At 52.2% G+C, this 17,355-nt stretch overlaps 1 protein-coding gene across 6 annotated transcripts in view; it reads left to right on the top strand.

Moving 5' to 3' along the window:
* Nucleotides 1-17,355, top strand: part of DIP2A (DIP2 acetate--CoA ligase A) — an 879,263-nt gene that overhangs the window by 646,134 nt on the left and 215,774 nt on the right. For all 6 annotated transcript variants that reach the window (XM_085645155.1, XM_085645153.1, XM_085645151.1 and 3 more), the window contains one exon: nt 1,516-1,627. In XM_085645155.1, coding sequence (XP_085501281.1) covers nt 1,516-1,627 — 112 coding nt within the window. The remainder of the gene's footprint in view (nt 1-1,515; nt 1,628-17,355) is intronic.

Genomic DNA, 17,355 nt, shown 5'->3' with positions numbered 1-17,355 from the left:
CACAGTCAAAGGCAGGGGCAAACACCACAGAATCCGAGAATCGCACACCCGGGCATGTCCTCGGTCCGCAGCGCTCAGCAGGGGGGAAGCGACCACAGCAAAATGCAGGCCGAGGGGAGCAACACTCCGGCGGACCGACTCCACCCAGTCACCACAGGCCGCTGTTGTTAAACCGCCGCCCGGCCAAGGCGTCCACTCGAGGTCCCGGCTTCGGGACCGCACGGGCCGCAAAGTTCAATCGCTGATTTCTCCGGCGGTACTGCAGTCAGAAACCTCAGGATCACATGATCGGTTGCCACTTTCGTTTACAAACACGATCGCGTAGCGCAGAATAAGGATCTCATGCAGGATATCCGTGCGGGATGCGGAGGTTCACGGAGCCGGGAATCTACGCTGCCGTCCCGGTCGCCATCTTGGCTCCTCCCTCCTCTGCCAGCATTCTTAACTCTGCCTCATCCCTCAAAGACGAAAGAGAGACTCCCATCCCATACTAAGGAATATCAGGTGGACTGTCTGCTCTTTAATGGATCTTCAGTTGTGAAAAAAACAAGGCATTGCAAAAGAAGACCTTGTCAAAGGGATAGTCTTCTGCTTAAAAATATGCTATGCACTGGCCAAGAAACAAACTCTTGAATACTTGCAGGTCTCTTCCACCGGGGTCAGGTGGCATTGGCATCAGGCGCCTGTTCTAGATAATCTGCCAGGCTGTGACGTGGACATCGGTGTATACGTTTATGAAACACTACTGCCTTGAGAACCATCAGGAAGGTCACTTCCCCAGCTTGTTTCTGTAGGACCTTTTGATCTATGTCGACACCCAGATACTTCACTTCTGGGTGGTACTCATATGGCATCTATTCTAAAGAGAAGGAATCTGCGTATAAAATGTTTCTACGCTCCGCATCTGGGGGCACTTGAAGAGAAAGATACAGGAAACTGACATCAATGTGCAGGGATGGGCCTTACACGTAGCTCCACTCCATCACATCCAGGGCGGCACAGATTCATCGTGGAGCAATATGGCACTACCTGCCGACGCTCTGGAACATTGCTAAAGAATTCTCCCTATCCATTTTGAAGCTGGGGATTTTCTAAAGTTGAGTCCTTTGTTTGATAAGATATCCACCAGGATGAGCATTACTGAAGATAAGTAACTTGTCTTTTTTTCTCCTTGTGCTTCCTGTTTTGGATGTTTTCATTTGTGCTTCCCATTGTTTTATATATATATTACATGTTTTGTATAGTATTCTTTGTGTGCCAACAATGTTGGGTATAATATGATTTGTTCTTCTGTTATAGATAATTTTGTTTGTGCTTCTTCTATGTAGTGCATTTTCTTTTGTTTTTTCACCTGTATTGTATATTGGCCCTGCACTTTGCCATTAATGTAAAATTTAGTTTGTGCTTCATACATATGGTATGTTTGCCTTTCTGTGTTTCTTTGCACTTCTCTTATGCTCCTGTGATTGGGACAGCACTGCCATGTAATTTAATATAGAACCTTATCTTCTGCAGGTTAGTAAATCTGCATGTATCCTCACCACACAAGCAATAACTAGACTGTTACGATCCAAGGAAGCGGCTGCAGCTGTGGAAATTAAATCTTGGCCTACCATTCTGGACACAGGTAATGATCTACACACCTGAGTCACTGGTGAGGTTAGATTATCTAAGAGTTAGCCATGAGTCTACTCCTGCATTGTGCCATAATACCCTTTTATGTTTGTCTGTTGCTGGATGTCGTCCCTCAGTAAGCTTGACAGTCATGCTACGCCACAGAAAGCACTTTGTTAACTGACTGAAAAATTAGAAATAGGCTTGCGAGGGTGACGTCTGTCCCTTCTAACCAAGCTATGAGAGATTGACAATGGCGGAAGCATAAGATTCTAATCCTAGAAAAAGGCCTTTTCTACCTGTATTTCTGTAGGGAAACTTTATCCAACTTACCCCTGCATAAAATTCTATTCAGTCCTTGATAACTGTGATACTTTGCCTTCTTTATGTCTTGTATGTATATGGGTGACTAGTTTGTGTATGTATGTGCACCTCTCCTGTCCTACTCCTCGAAATCATTTGTCTCAGTTGTGTGTGGGGGGGTTAGCCTTCAGATCCTTTGAAGTAGCTGATGCTACTGTGCCAGAGTGAAACTAACCCCTCATGCTACACCGTTTATGATGGTCATACCTCTGTTAAATGGCATTCTTTTATTTCTTCAAAGATACTTTAGTGTAATGTCTCAAAATAGAATAATCAGACAGGATTCATCAGATTGGAACAATTATCACAAGCAGAGGCATTGATTTGAAAAAGTGGCAGTGACTTTTTTGTGTGAAAATAGAACCCCACCCCGCCCTCGATCTGTACCCCCTCCCTTCCACCACTTAAAGGTTACGCAGACAACATGAACATCCAGTTAAATAATAACATTGGAACAATGGTACATCTTTTGCCTCAAGAAAATAAACATAAGAGTTGTAAGTGACCCCCAATTAAGATGTCAATTTGAGTAATTGGAATGCCCAAGGACAACCCAAACTGTTGTCCCATGTCCACCAGATAATCCACCAGGACCTGCCACTGGTTATCAAACTTGCTTTCAGATTCGTTTCTCCATAGCGATCAACATCCATAACTTCCCCGCCCAGTCTTGAACCATAAGAATAGTAGGGGGATGTCCCTCTGACGACGACGACGCCCACTGACTTGGCCCCAGCCCTACAGGCCTTTCTCCCCTCGAACCTGTTCCTGCAAAACCCCAGCGTGTCCAACGGACAGCAACCTCAAAAATCCCGGAGTACCTGCCTGCCTTCACTTTTCAAGCTGTTTCTCCCATGAACACCGGACGTGTTTGAACTGCAGCCTCTGGTAACCGCCGAATCCGTCCCGAGCTCGAGTGGGCAAATACCACAAGGAGGCCCCCCCCAGCGATCCTGACCCGAGATCCGGCGACCCTGACCTGCCTCAAGCCTTCTGATGACACCTGCAGCCTCCATACAGAGGACCCCCCCCTATCGCGACTAGAGCGGGTAAGAAAATCCGACGTCCCAAGGCACCCCTGCACCAGACGCCCCATGGCCTTGTGTGCCCAACCCAGCGGTGCCTAACCAACCCTCGACATCCCAACTTACCCCTCGAAGTGGTGGTCACTCTTGGCAGATCCTCGTTCCCGAGCCTGCAGTGTTTCTTTGTCCCGAAGAATCTCCATTTAAATCAACAGGGCACCCGACCTCAAAACAGCACCCGGCCGCCCTAGTGCCACTGAGGGTGCCCCTTTGGTGCTAACTTGGTCCCAACTTGCCCTGAGCTTAACCCTAGGAGCTTTGCTCCCACAACCCCATGGCCTGCTTGCCAGCAGCCACCAACCGGAGCCCCCCTATCCTCTATAGGATAACATTGGGCCTCAATACTGTGCACCCGGCCGCCCTAGTGCCACTGGGGGTGCAACAACAGTGCATCACTGACCCTGGAAGACCCCTGAGTCTAACTCCAGAACCCTAACTCAAAACACCGATTACCTACCTGGAAACCGATAAACCTCTTTTTCCTTATGGAATAACATTTACACTTTTTCTCCCAAAAAGTTGCTAAGTGTCAACTTTTGAAAATTACAAATATTCCCTAAAAATCAGCCAAATAACCAAAACACATTTTCTCAACTGTTTTCAGGAAATGTCCCAGTGCTGAATCTAGGTATCCAGCACTGAGTAAGAAAAAGTATTGTTAACATAACTTACCTGCTAAGTGAATTTCCTCCAATAGGATAACATTGGTGATTCTATGTGAAAAAGTTTCTAAGAGTCAACTTTTGTTTAAAATCTGTTTTATTTTCTAAATACAAAGTAGAACAGAAGTTCAGATAAACATAGCGTTAAGCCCACAACCCATTTAGGGCCGGCCGCGTTTCACCCAAGGTTCTCCAAGAATATGTAAAGGCATTAGTAGACAATTTGGAACACAGCATGTCGCCTACAACCCTTGTTGGGCCGGCCAAGTGGCATAGTTCATATAGCAATATAAGTTTGTTGTGGGAAGTCTCAGGACCTTTTTTTAAATCAAGAACAATGAGAACACGGGCAAGAGACCCATATAAAGTGGATAGCGGTGAATGGACAGAAAAGGGTCGAAAGAAGAGGGAGTAGTAGAAAAGAGAAGCATACAGCAACGAAAGCGGGCGGGTGGACGGGCAGGTGTGCGCAGCGGTGCATGGTGTTGAGAGTGGATATCTTAATGCTTGTCGAAGGGTGTGTCACACAGGGTTGGTCTGGTTACGTGAGGACCCTATTGGGATCCGACGGGAGTATAGCATCTTCAAAGAGTCGTAGCGCACTAAGCTTGGAGGGAAGATAGCACGCATGCTCTATTTTACAGAGGCATTGGATTAAGGGTCGCCAAACGGCGGCAAAGCGGGTGTCACGTGATTGCAGTCGCGCTGTAAAAAGTTTCATGGTAATTACATGCGATAAGCGCGTGAACCAAGCGGCAATTGGGGGAGTCTCTGTTTTTTTTTCCAGTACAGCGCTATAAGTTGTTTCTCCGCCCCAAGCATGTGAAGTGCTATAGTTCAGTCGCTGCGGGTAAGTGCTTTTAGGTTGGCAGGTTTAAGGCCCAAAAGGATCGTGGTTGCAGACTCAGGCAGGGGGAAGCCCAATACCTCCTTAATATGACGAAGGACTTCCTTCCAGAGCTGGGTCAGGAGTGGACAATCCCACCAAATGTGAATGAAGTCTCCAGATGCATTCGAACACCTCCAGCACAAGGGGGACGCGGCAGGGAACATTTTGTGTAGTCGAGTAGTTGTGTAATACCATTGCATCATAATTTTGTATGCATTTTCCCTCCGTGGGATGCTACGATAGACCCCAGGAATGTCTAGCCAAAGGCGATTCCACTGTGCAGGTGTGATTTCCGTGGTTGATGTCAGTTGCCATTGACGTTGATATGGGTGCGTAGTTAGTATCGGAGGGTGCTGTAGGATCTGGTACGTCCGAGAAATAAGGCCTTTCTTTTCATCGAAGGAACGGACCAGCCGTTCAAAGGGGGTGAATGGTCGGACAGCAGCCTGTTGTATCTCTGGTGAGGACACCCAATGCCGCAGCTGTGCATATTGTAGTCCCGCTCCCAGTGGGAGACAAACTTCCTCCCTCCACTGGGCAAATGTCTTAAGTGTTCCCCCCCTCATACAGGTCTCCGATCACTCTGCATCCACCCTGTAGCCATTTAGCGAACGCTTGCGAGTGGAGAGCCAGAGGGAATAGTGGGTTACCTGCAATGGGAGTATGGGGGGAAGGGGAAGGTAGTTAGTCAATTACGCACGGCTACCTTGTCCCATATATCTAGGACTGTTTTAGTAGGTACTGCAATATAGGCACTGCGGGAGCGCGCGCTGTACGATGTAGCCACGCAAGATCCCAAATGGTTCGCCCAGTTACCGTCCTGTCAGTATGGAACCAGATCTTTTCGCTTTCAGTGGTTATCCACTCAGAGACAAAGCGGCGAAGCGAGGCCCAATAATATTCCAGAAGGTTGGGACACGCTACCCCCCCCCCCCTCTGTCTCGCGGTAACATGAGGCTCTTGTGGAAGAATCGTGGCCTGCGTCTGCCCCATATGAAGCTAGCGAGATCTCGTTGGAGGCCCTGTATTTGGTGTTGCGGGATAGGGGTGGGAAGACATTGGAATAAATACAAGATTTTAGGGAGTATCGACATTTTAGCGGCGTTAAGCCTACCCAACCAGGAGATAGTTAGGGATTTCCATCCCCGTAAGTCTTCCAAGACAGTTCTCTTGCATTCTCGCCAATTCACCTGGGTCCCTGTGCCCAGGGAGGGGGTCAATTGAAGCCCTAAGTATTGGATATGATCCGCGGCCCATTGATAAGGAGCGAGCGTCTTCAAGACTGGTATCTCTTTTTTCGGTATCGTAAGGTTTAAAGCCCAAGATTTGCCATGATTAATTTTAAGGCCTGCTCAAAGGACTGTAGCAGAGTGTGAAGCGCTGGGAGGGATGTATGTGGACACGATAGTGTGAGTATAAGGTCATCTGCGAAGAGCGCTACCTTGTTCTGCCGGCCTCCAAGAGAGAGGCCATGTATGTCCGCATTTTGCCTGATCATCTCTGCTAAAGGCTCTAACACCAGGGCAAACAGCAGAGGTTACAGGGGGCAATCCTGCAGCATACCCCTATGTATGGAAAAAGTTTCTGTAAGTTGTCCATGGACCCGAACCCTAGCTTGCGGGGAAAGATAAGGGGCCATGATCATAGAGATCATGTTCCGGCCCAGTCCGATCTTTTGTAACACCGCGCGAAGAAAACCCCAGTCTGCCGATCAAACGCTTTCTCTGCATCAAGCGAGAGAAGGCAGTCTGGTATGTTCCTGTGGTGTGCTTTCCCCACCAGGTGCTCGATTCTACGCACATTGTCTGTCCCTTGCCTATTGCGGATGAAGCCGACTTGGTCCGGCTCCACAAGGCCAGGCATGTGGGGATCTAGGCGTCTAGCAAGCATTTTGGTGTAGATTTTGAGGTCTGTGTTCAACAAAGCGGTGGGACGATAGGATGCACATAACGTGGGATCTTTTCCCGGTTTGGGGATAAGAGCTATTTCTGCCATACCCATGGAGGGCGTCGGCCCTTTCCGTGTCCGAAAAGGAATTATATAATCGCAGGAGGTGTGGCTGGAGTTGTGCTATTAACATACGGTAGAAGACTAGTGGTAGGCCATCTTGGCCTGGCGTCTTCCCGAGAGGGAGATCTTTCAACGCTGCCGTCAGTTCCTCTGCCGTGAGAGGACCGTCCAATTGTTTGGCATGGTGTGGGTGTATTGGGGTCCAGGGGCACTGGTTCAGAACGTCATCAATGTGGGCTTGGGAGTGCACTTCCGCCGTATAAAGGGCAGTATAATAGGCCCTAAAGGCCTCGCATTTAGCCAAGAGTCAACTTTTGAAATGCAGTAATATTCATTAAAAATCGTACCTCTTAATAAAACGCATTTACTCACCTGTTTTCAGTAAATATCCCAGGGCTGAATCTAGGATCCAGCCCTGTGGTTGAAAAAGTAATCTGAAAAGTAATTAACTGCATTTTACTTAAAAAGCCCATTCATTCGAATGTACTTTACCTGCAATGTGTTGCAAACTGCTTACTTAAACTGTAACCAAAATCAGTACAAGTTATACTGCAATTTTGAACTGTGTTCATACAAGTAATTTACTACTGCAAAGTATTTATATGCTTACCTGTACAAGACTTGCTAGGTTCTAGAAATAAAACAGTATATTTTTTTTATACAAAACAATTGACCTAGAGTTCAGTTCTAGAGTGTGTGAATTCATTTGCTGACTGACTGTGTACATCAAATGCCTAACACTGTCCTCTGATACTGCTGTACTGCTTGATCCAGCTACCACTTTAGAGAGTAAGGTTCTATCTAACTTTAACTTCTGCCAAACCTCTGGAGACCCTTGGACTCTATACACACTGTACCTCACTTTGGGGCAGTATATATAGAGCCAGTTTCTTACACAAGGACACATCCTACAGCCTCCGTCAGCCCAGTAGGAAAAGTATTCTTTTGTCATGACCGTAGAGAAGTCTACATTTTCAAACTTCTCTGCTTTGTCAAAGTTCATTTTGAATCCTTACACCCTGTTGTAAATTTCTAAGCATTCCATCACCTTAGGGACTAGCGCCGGGAGAGGGGAGGAGGTGCGTCCATCAACGTGAGGTTATTATCTGCAAATAAATGGCGAGTGCAGGATATTCAGGTTATGATACAGATGTTTCAGCCTCTATCCTGGATTTCAGTGAGAATGACTCTGAGGCTGCGGGCGTCATGGCCTACTACATCCTAATAGTAACACATACTAGATGGCATATGCGGGCTCTACAGTGGGACCTGAAGCTTCAGTGGGCACAGCATCAGGGGAATCTCTCAGACATGGTCCAGATCTCGGAGGGAACTGCAAAGGACCTGCAGTGGTGGCTAACGAACCGCGATTGGTTCAGAGGCAGAACTCTCTCCCTTCTCCAGCCAGACCTTTACACTAGTGACAGATGTCACTCCTGGGATGGGGCATCTATCTGAAAGAAACACGTTCGTTATAGATTCCTTACCTTAGAATTACCCCCAAGCGTCAGACTGGATCTGGAAATATTTTTCGGCAGCAGTACCTCTGCGTGTCGGAAGGTGGCGTCAGTCGGCTACGCGTTCGTTGTCGGCGTCGTGTTCGCCAGGATGACGTCGCGGCAGCTACTTAGACGCCACCCTCGCGCGCCAACGTCAGTTCTTTCTTTCTCCGCACTAGCCAGCGCAGATCTGGGAAGAGCAGTACCTCAGTAATTAACTTTTTTCTCGACTTTTGTCGACGTCTTGTTTCAAGTCTTAAACTCCGAACAGGTGCAAGAGGGATGCCCGGTTTCAAGGCCTGCGGTTCCTGTAACTGGCTGATGTCAGTGACGGATCCGCACCGCATATGCCTCTTTTGCCTGGAGCGCGACCATGACCCCAAGTCGTGCTCCGACTGTCAGTTGTTGACGTCGAAGGCTTTGCGGGAGCAGTCCCAAAAGCTGCTTGAACGATGGCAGTCGGCTCAGCACCGTTCAAGAGGGAGGTCGAGGGACCCGCCGCAGGACCACCATCAGTCCGGCTCGAAGTAATCAAAATCTTTGCACTCGGGGTTGGGTAAGTCGAAGCATAAGAAGAAGTCGACACTCTTCGCCTTCTCCTCGTCGGTCGACTGACTCGACGAGGCGCGCGGGTGGTACCACTCCCGCGGCTCTGCACGTGGAGCCTGAAGGGACGACTCCGAGCTTCCCTCCCTTTCCGGGACCTGGAGCGACCCCCGCCCAGCTTCATACATTCGACATGCCGTCTTTGGGCGGACCGACCCCCGCCAGCGTGCCTTCGGGCCCCCGCAGACTCGGTTGGGGGGGCCTAGGCCTTCGCTGCTGGCTGCTCTGGCTCCGCAAGCCACCCTTGGATCCAGGCCTGGATCTGGATTGGCGCCGGTTGACCTTATTACGCCTCCACCAGTGCCGCTTCCGACAGCACCACTACCGTGCCCGACGCCGGTCGCCCCCTACCCCCCTACCCCCCCCCCCCCCCCCCTCCCCTCCGGCCCCAGCCTCCTTTCTGACGTGGACACGGCGCCAAACCGGCGCCGAGTGGGTTTTTCGTGTCCCTGTTCACTTCTAGGGCCCCTTTCCAAACACAGTGGCAACCAGAGGAAGATGAGGAGGACTGGGAGGGGTCAGGTGACCCTTTAACTGACCAGCTTGGACTGGAGAGAGAAACTGTGGGATGCCAGTGGTCTTGACACTTCACCCCACCTTGGCCTGTTGTCTCCTCCTACTGTGGCTACCGAGGAGGGATCGTCGTATGCTGTGGTGTTGCGTAGGGCGGCCGAGGCTCTCAACCTCTAGCTTCCTACGGTGGTGGTCAGGACTAACCTCCTGACTGAGGTGCTTCAACCGGCGGCGAGCTCTTCGGAGCTCCTGCTTCCGCTTAATGAGGCCCTCACTGATATCCTTTTAGGCACTTGGTCCAGGCCCAACACGGGGGCTCCCGTGGACAGGATGATCGCCCGACACCACCTCCGGGCGACCCCACTTTCCTCTCCCAACACCCCACCCCGGAGAGCTTGGTTGTCCAAGCCTCAGCTTCCAAAAGTCCTTCCCTACCGCTCCACCGGAAAGGGAATCCAAGAAGCTGGACCAGGTTGGCAAGAAAAAATTTTCTTCCGCCAGCTTAGGACTGCGGTCCATAAACACTGCATGTCTCTTGGGCCGTTATTTGCACTCTGTGTGGGATAAGGTGGCGCAAGTGCTGCCTCAGTGTCGGGAGGATGCCCGGGCAGTGCTCTCTCAGGCTGTTGCCGCAGGGAGAGACGCAGCTAAGTTTACAATCCGTTGTGGACTGGACACCGCCGACTCTCCGGGCAGGACCATTTCAACGTCTGTAGCGCTCAGACGCCACACCTGGATGAGGTCCACTGGCTTTTCAGGGGATGTCCAGAACACCTTGATGGACATGCCCTTTGATGGCCGTCGCCTTTTTGGCGACAAAGCAGACAACGCTTCAAGGACTCACGAGCTACGGCCAAGTCCTTGGGCCTCTCCTCCCGTCCGGCGCAGTCTGCTTTTCGCCCCTTTCGTGGCTACGGAAGGGGTGCCCCGCTATGTCCTGCCCAGGGCCACAGGCCTCAGCAAGGCTCCCAACCTTCGCGTGGTTCAGGACGTGTGAACCAGCATCGTGGTTCAGGGAGCCAGCGGGCAGGCCAGTCCACCAACTCCCCCCTCTGCAGCAGCCGACAATCCCTCCTAGTCTGTCCTTTCAGGCCCATCAAACGCCAGTGGGCGGCAGGATTCCTGATCAGCTTCACCACTGGTGCACCATCACTTCGGACAGGTGAGTTTTGCAGATAGTCCAAAGGGGCTACTCCCTCCCCTTCGAGACTACCCCTCCAGCTATGCCACCTCGTTACCACCGCATGTCGGATGATCATCTGGCCTCAGGAAATTACGTCTCTCTTGGCTAAGAGAGCCATCGAGCGCGTTCCTGTCCTTGAGGTAGGTTGTGGTTGCTACTCCCACTACTTTCTGATTCCCAAGAAGGACAAGGGCCTGTGTCCTATCTTGGACCTCAGGGACCTCAATCGCTTCCTCCGGAAGGGGATGTTCAAAATGTTGATGCTTGCTCAGGTCTTGTCTGGCCTCGACCCGCAAGACTGGATGGTAGCGTTGGACTTGCAGGATGCTTATTACCACATCTCCGTCCTGCCGGCCCACCAGTGTTAACCTGCAGTTCATGGTAGGCCACGAGCATTTCCAATATACCGTGCTCCCCTTTGGCCTTACCAGCGCCCCTCGAGTGTTCACGAAGGTGATGGTGTGGTCGCAGCTCATCTGCGCAGATCAGGGGTCTCAGTCTTCCCCAATCTCGACGACTGGCTGTTGAAGGCGGGATCGCCCCAGGCAGTCGTCTCCCTCCTCCAGACTACGGCCGACCTCCTGCATTTGCTGGGGTTCTCCATCAATGTGCCGAAGTCGCACCTTATTCTCAGAAGCTGCTCTTCATCGGATCGGTTCTGGACACGGTGCAGTTTCGGGTCTATCCTCCCAAACAGCGAGTCTGGGAATATTCGGGCTATGATTCCGATCTTTCTGCCCTTGTCCCAGGTTTCGGTCAGAATGACCCTGAGGCTGCTGGGCCTAATAGCCTCCTGCATCCTGCTGATCAATCATGCCAGGTGGCATATGCGGGCTCTGCAGTGGGACCTGAAGTTCCAGTGGGCGCAGCATCAGGGGAATCTGTCCGATTACGTCCAGATCTCGGAGGGCACTGCTCAGCAACTGCAGTGGTGGCTCACAAACCAGGATTGGGTCAGTGGCAGATCCCTCTCCTTCTTCAACCAGAATTCACAGTAGGGACGTATGCCTCCCTTCTGGGATGGGGCGGCCACATGGGAGAGGCGGAGATCAGAGGCCTCTGGTCTCCAGCGGAGTCCGGGCTCCACATCAACCTTCTGGAGCTCCGGGCGATTAGACTTGCACTGAAGGCATTCCTTCCCTCTGTCCGGGGAAGAGTAGTGCAGGTGTTCACAGAAAACACCACCGCCATATGGTATTGCAACACACCGGGCGGAGTGGGGTCGTGGACCTTATGTCAAGAGACCCTTTGCCTCTGGACATGGCTGGAACATACAGGCATTTCCTTGGTGATTAAACACCTGAAAGGTTTTCTAAACCCCAGGGCGGACGAACTCAGCCGCAGGTGCATGATGGATCACGAATGGCGTCTTCACTCGGAGGTGGTGCAAGGTCTCTTTCAACAGTGGTTAGATCTATTCACCACCGAAGAGAACGCGCAATGTCAGCAATTCTGTGCGTTGGAATCTCCAAGGCGGCACTCGCTCGGCGACGCTTTTCATCGCGAGTGGAGTTGCCGTCTGTTGTACGCCTTTCCGCCTATACCACTTCTGCCCAGAGTGCTGAAGATCAGGCGCGACCGGGCCTAAGTCATTCTTGTGGCTCCGGATTGGGCACAAAGAGTCTGGTTTCCCTAGCTGCTCAACATGGCCATCGGTCCTCCGATCAGACTGCCTCTTCTGGAGGATCTTCTGTCAAAGCAGCAGGGGACGGTCCTCCACTCGAAATTGTCCAGTCTCCACCTCCTTGCGTGGAGATTGAGCGGCAGCAGTTGACGTCTTTCGACCTGCCTCCTGAAGTTTGTGACGTAATCTTGGCAGCCAGGCTTCCCTCCACAAAGACAGTATACGCCTGCAGGTGGAACAAATTTGTGGCATGGTGCACAGCAAAGGCTGTGGATCCTCTTTCTGCCCCTCTTTCTGAAGTACTCTTGTTGCTTCTTTCTTTAGCCCAGTTGGGCTCTGCTCTGGGCACTATCAAAGGCTACCTTTCTGTCATCTCTGCTTCCCTTCGGCTGCCAGATCAGACTTCTCTTTTCAAGTCCCCGATAGTTTACCTTTTCTTGAAAGGCATAGCGCATCTTTTTCCTCCAATTCTATTTGTTATGCCTCAGTGGGACTTGAATCTTGTGTTGACTTATTTGATGTGCGCTCCCTTTGAGCCGCTTCATAATTGTACTTTACGTCTTCTGTCTCTTAAAACTGCTTTCCTGGTAGCCATCACTTCTGCTAGAAAGGTGAGTGAGCTCCAGGCTCTTTCCTCAAAATCTCCTTTCCTGTCTGTCCATCCGGACAAGGTGGTTCTCAGGACACGTCCATCCTTTCTTCCTAAGGTGGTCACTGCCTTCCACGTCAGGCAGACCATTACTTTGCCTTGCTTCTTTCCGCCTCCGCATCCATCAAAGGAAGAAGAGAGGCTCCACCGTCTGGACCCAAAACGTGCGCTCTCCTTCCATCTGGATCGCACAAAGCTGTTCCGGGTGGATGATCAATTGTTTGGTGGCTACGTGGGTGCAAAGAAGGGTCGGGCCGTACACAAACGCACCATTTCTCGGTGGGTCGTGTTGTGTATTAAGGCTTGTTACTCTCTAGCTAAAAAGGAGCCTCCAGTGGGGCTGCGCACTCACTCCACCAGGGCGACGGCAGCCACCACTGCCTTGGGAAGAGGAGTGCCTCTAAATGACATCTGTCAGGCGGCCACGTGGGCAACGCTGCACACGTTCACTAAACACTACTGCCTGGACAGCCAAGTCCGGAAAGACGGCTTCTTTGGCTGTTCTGTACTCCAGTACTTTCTGGTGTGATCTTGGTTCGCAAACCCACCACCGGGGTTGGTATTGCTGGGGTATCTATTCTAAGGTAAGGAATCTTTATCTAACGTGTTTCTTTCAGATGCACAAGTTACTTACCTTCGGTAACGATATATCTGTAAGAAACATTAGTTAGTTATAGATTCCTTACCGCCCCACCCATCCTCCCAGTTCTGCAAACTGATTTCTAGGGTTAAGGACATGCTTTCAGGGCCCTAGTTTTGTGCACCAATGATCAGTGTCTCTGCGTTTCTGGCACGGAAATTAGTGTACAGAACTGACGTTAGCGTGCGAGGGCGGCGTCTAAGTAGCTGCCGCGATGTCATCCCGGCGAACACGACGCCGATGACGAACGCAGAGCTGACCGACGCCACCTTCCGATGCGCATAGGTACTGCTGACGAAAAATCTTTCCGGATCCAGTCTGACACCTGGGGGTGATTCTAAGGTAAGGAATCTATAACTAATGTTTCTTACAGATATATCGTTAACGAAGGGAAGTAACTTGTGCATCTGGGAGAGGTGGAGATAAGAGGACTCTGGTTTCCACCAAAACCCGGGCTCCACAACAACATGCTCCGAGTGATCTGACTTGCATTACAAGCCTTCGCACTCTCTATCAAGAGAAGGCTGGTCCAAGTGTTCACAACACCACCGCAATGTGATACTGCAACAAACAAGGTGAGGTGGGGGTCATGGACTCTTTGCTAAGAGGCCCTGCATCTCTGGAAATGGCTGAAACAGCAGGGTATATCCCTATTGGTTCAACACATGGCAGGTTCCCTGAACACCAGGGTGGATGAACTTGGCCATTGATGCCTAGCTGATCACGAATGGCTTCTCCATCTGGAGGTGGCACAAAGTATTTCAGCAGTGGGTAGAGCCTCGGTTAGATCTGTTGGCCTGATACTGTGAACGTGCAATGTCAGCAGTTTTGCGCACTGAAGTGTTCAAGGCAGCTCTCATTCACAGACGTTTTTCGTTTTGAGTGGAGCTCAGGCCTCCTATACACCTTTCCGCCCATACCACTCCTCCCCAAAGTTCTCAAAAAGATCCGGAACAACCGGGCCCAAGTCATCCTTGTGGCTACGGACTGGGCACAGAGTGTCTGGTATCCCAAGCTTCTGAACATGAGCATCGATCGACCAATCAGACTGCCCCTTCGGTAGGATCTTCTGTCACAGCAGCAGGGGAGGGTCCTCCACCCGAACCCGTCAACTCTCCCCCTTCTTGCGTGTAGATTGATCAGGGACAGTTGATAGCTTTTGACCTTCTTCCCGAAATGTGTAATGTTATTTTGGCAGCCAGGCGTCCTTCCACCAAGACAGTGTATGCCTGCTGGTGGAACAAATGCGTATTAAATTGTACAGAAAAGTCTATCGAGCCTCTTTCTGCCTCCCTTTCTGATATTTGTCTGCCTTCTTGCGGCTGCCTGACCAACCCTCCTTATTTAAATCTCCCATTGTAAATCTATTACTTAGAGGTCTTGTACATTTGCTCCCACCTACCCCTTTCATTATGCTTCAGTGGGTCCTTAATTTGGTTCTCACAATTCTGATGCTCCTTTCGAGCCTCTTCATAATTGTCCCCTCTGGCTGCTCACCATTAAGACAGCCTTTCTAGTGGCAATCACATCTTCCCAGAGGGTGAGTGAGCTGCAAGCTTTATTATCCAAGCCTCCATTCCTGTCCATTTTTCCAGACAAGTTGGGGCCTCTTTCCTTCAGAAAGTGGTAACACCATTCCATTTGGGCCATTCTGTCGACTTGCCCACTTTCTACGTTCCTCTATGTCCCTCAAAACAAGAGGAACAACTCCACCATCTGGACCCAAAATGAGCATTGTTGTTCTACCAGACAAGAGTTCCGGGTGGACGACCAACACTTCGTAGGGTATATCTGAAAGAAACACGTTAGTTGGATTCCTCACCTTAGAATATCCCCAGGCGTCAGGCTGGATCCGGAAAGATTTTTCGTCCGCAATACCCTTGCGCATCGCTAGGCGTCGTCTGCGGTTCCGCGTCCGGCGTCGTGATCGCTGGGATGACGTCGGAGTACTTAGACGCCGCCCTCGCGCACTGACGTCAGTTCTTCTTTTTTCCGCGCCAGTAAGCGCCAATCCGGGAAGAGCATACCCTTTTAGTCAATTTTTGACTAAACTTTTTAAAACTCTTTTGGTTCCATTCTCGTCGACCTCGACTCTGGTGCCGATAGGGATGACTGGCTTCAAAGCTTGTGACTCCTGTCACCGACTGATGTTGGTCACGGACCACCACTGCCGGTGCCTCTATTGCCTTGAGGCCGACCACGATGCAGAGTCGTGCCTCGACTGCCGGTCCCGCAAGATGCTCGAGTTCCGGCAGTCAGCTCCGCGCCGTTCAAGATCCCGGTCGAGGAGGAGGTCGAGGGACCGGTCACGGAGCCGCAGCCATCACCGCTCGTTGGGGTCCAAGTCTTCGAGATCCGGTAAGTCGAAGCACAGCAAGAAGTCGAAGAGGCGACATCACTCTTCTGGCTCCCCTCGCCGGTCGCAAGACTCGGCTGAGGGTTCGGGTGGCACTACCCGCGCGGCTCCATCGGAGCCGCAGGAGTCCCATCCGACCACATACCCTCCGGTCCCTGGGTCTGACGCGACTCCGGCAGAGATCAGAGACTTCCACGTGGCCATGAGGAGCCTGACTCCGCAGTCGACGCCTGCCGGCGCGCCTTCGGGCCCCGCAGGCTCGACTGGCAGGCCTAGCGAGCCGGCGGCTCCGGCGCAGTCGTCGACTCTGGTCCCGATGCCGCAGGTCCCTGAGGGATCCAGGCCTGGATCCCAGTCGGCGCCGGTCGACCTCACGACCCCTCCGCCGGCGCCGACTCTTCCGGTGCCGCCCCCGGCGCCGCCTTCGGACGACGCCGTGCCCCGGTTTAGTCCCGGTCCGGGCCCGGCGTCGGAGCGGCACCTCCCGGTGCCACACTCGACACCGATGGGTTGCAATTTCATCTTCCGCCCGGCTCTGATCATTCCACCTGTATACCAGGAATCGGATGACGGTGACGACTGGGAGGGGTCTGAGGACCCTCTGGCGTGACAGGGCCAGTTATCTCAGGACTGGGCAGACGAACTGGGGGATGCCAGTGGTCTTGACACCTCCCCTGACGCTGGCTTCATCTCTCCTCCGACCGAGCCGCAGGAGTCCCATCCGACCCCATACCCTCCGGTCCCTGGGTCTGACGCGACTCCGGCAGAGATCAGAGACTTCCTCGTGGCCATGAGGAGCCTGGCTCCGCCGTTGACGCCTGCCGGCGGGCCCCACAGGCTCGACTGGGAGGCCTAGCGAGCCGGCGGCTCCAGCGCCGTCGTCGACTCCGGTCCCGATGCCGCAGGTCCCCGAGGGATCCAGGCCTGGGCAGACGGACTGGGGGATGCCAGTGGTCTTGACACCTCCCCTGACGCTGGCTTCATCTCTCCTCCGACCGTGGCTTCGGAGGAAGGTGCTACATTTTCTGTGGTGCTGCGCAAGGTGGCCGAAGCCCTTGGGCTGGAGCTGCCTGCTGTGGCCGTGAGGACTAATCTCCTCACTGAAGTGCTCCAACCGTCAGCAAGCTCCTCGGAGCCTCTGCTGCAGTTTAATGAAGCACTGATTGACGTTCTGAAGGGCACCTGGTCCAAGCCCTCCACAGTTCCTCCTGTGGACCGGAACGTGGCCCGGCGCCACCGCCATGCTCCGGGTGACCCCACTTTTCTGTCCATGCACCCCACGCAAGAGACCCTGGTTATCCAGGCCTCTACCTCCCATACCTCCTTCCCGTCCGCTCCCCCGGATCTGGAATCCAAAAGGTTAGAACAGTTTGGGAAGAAACTGTTCTCCTCTCTTAGTTTGGGGTGTCTTTTGGACCGTTACTCCCACTCTCTGTGGGATACGGTGGAGGACGTGCTGCCCCAGTGTCCGGAGGAGGCCCGGACACGGCTCGCCCAGGCTCTTGCAGAGGGGCGGGATGCTGCACGGCATTCAATCCGATGTGGACTGGACACAACGGACTCGCTGGGCAGGGCAATGTCTACCACGGTGGCGCTTCGTCGCCACGCCTGGCTGCGGTCCACGAGTTTTTCCGGGGATGTCCAGAGCACCCTCATGGACAT

This window comes from Triturus cristatus, chromosome 3_1 (genome assembly GCF_964204655.1).
Source record: "Triturus cristatus chromosome 3_1, aTriCri1.1, whole genome shotgun sequence".
Taxonomy (NCBI): domain Eukaryota; kingdom Metazoa; phylum Chordata; class Amphibia; order Caudata; family Salamandridae; genus Triturus; species Triturus cristatus.
This window is presented reverse-complemented; position numbering and strand designations above follow the sequence as displayed.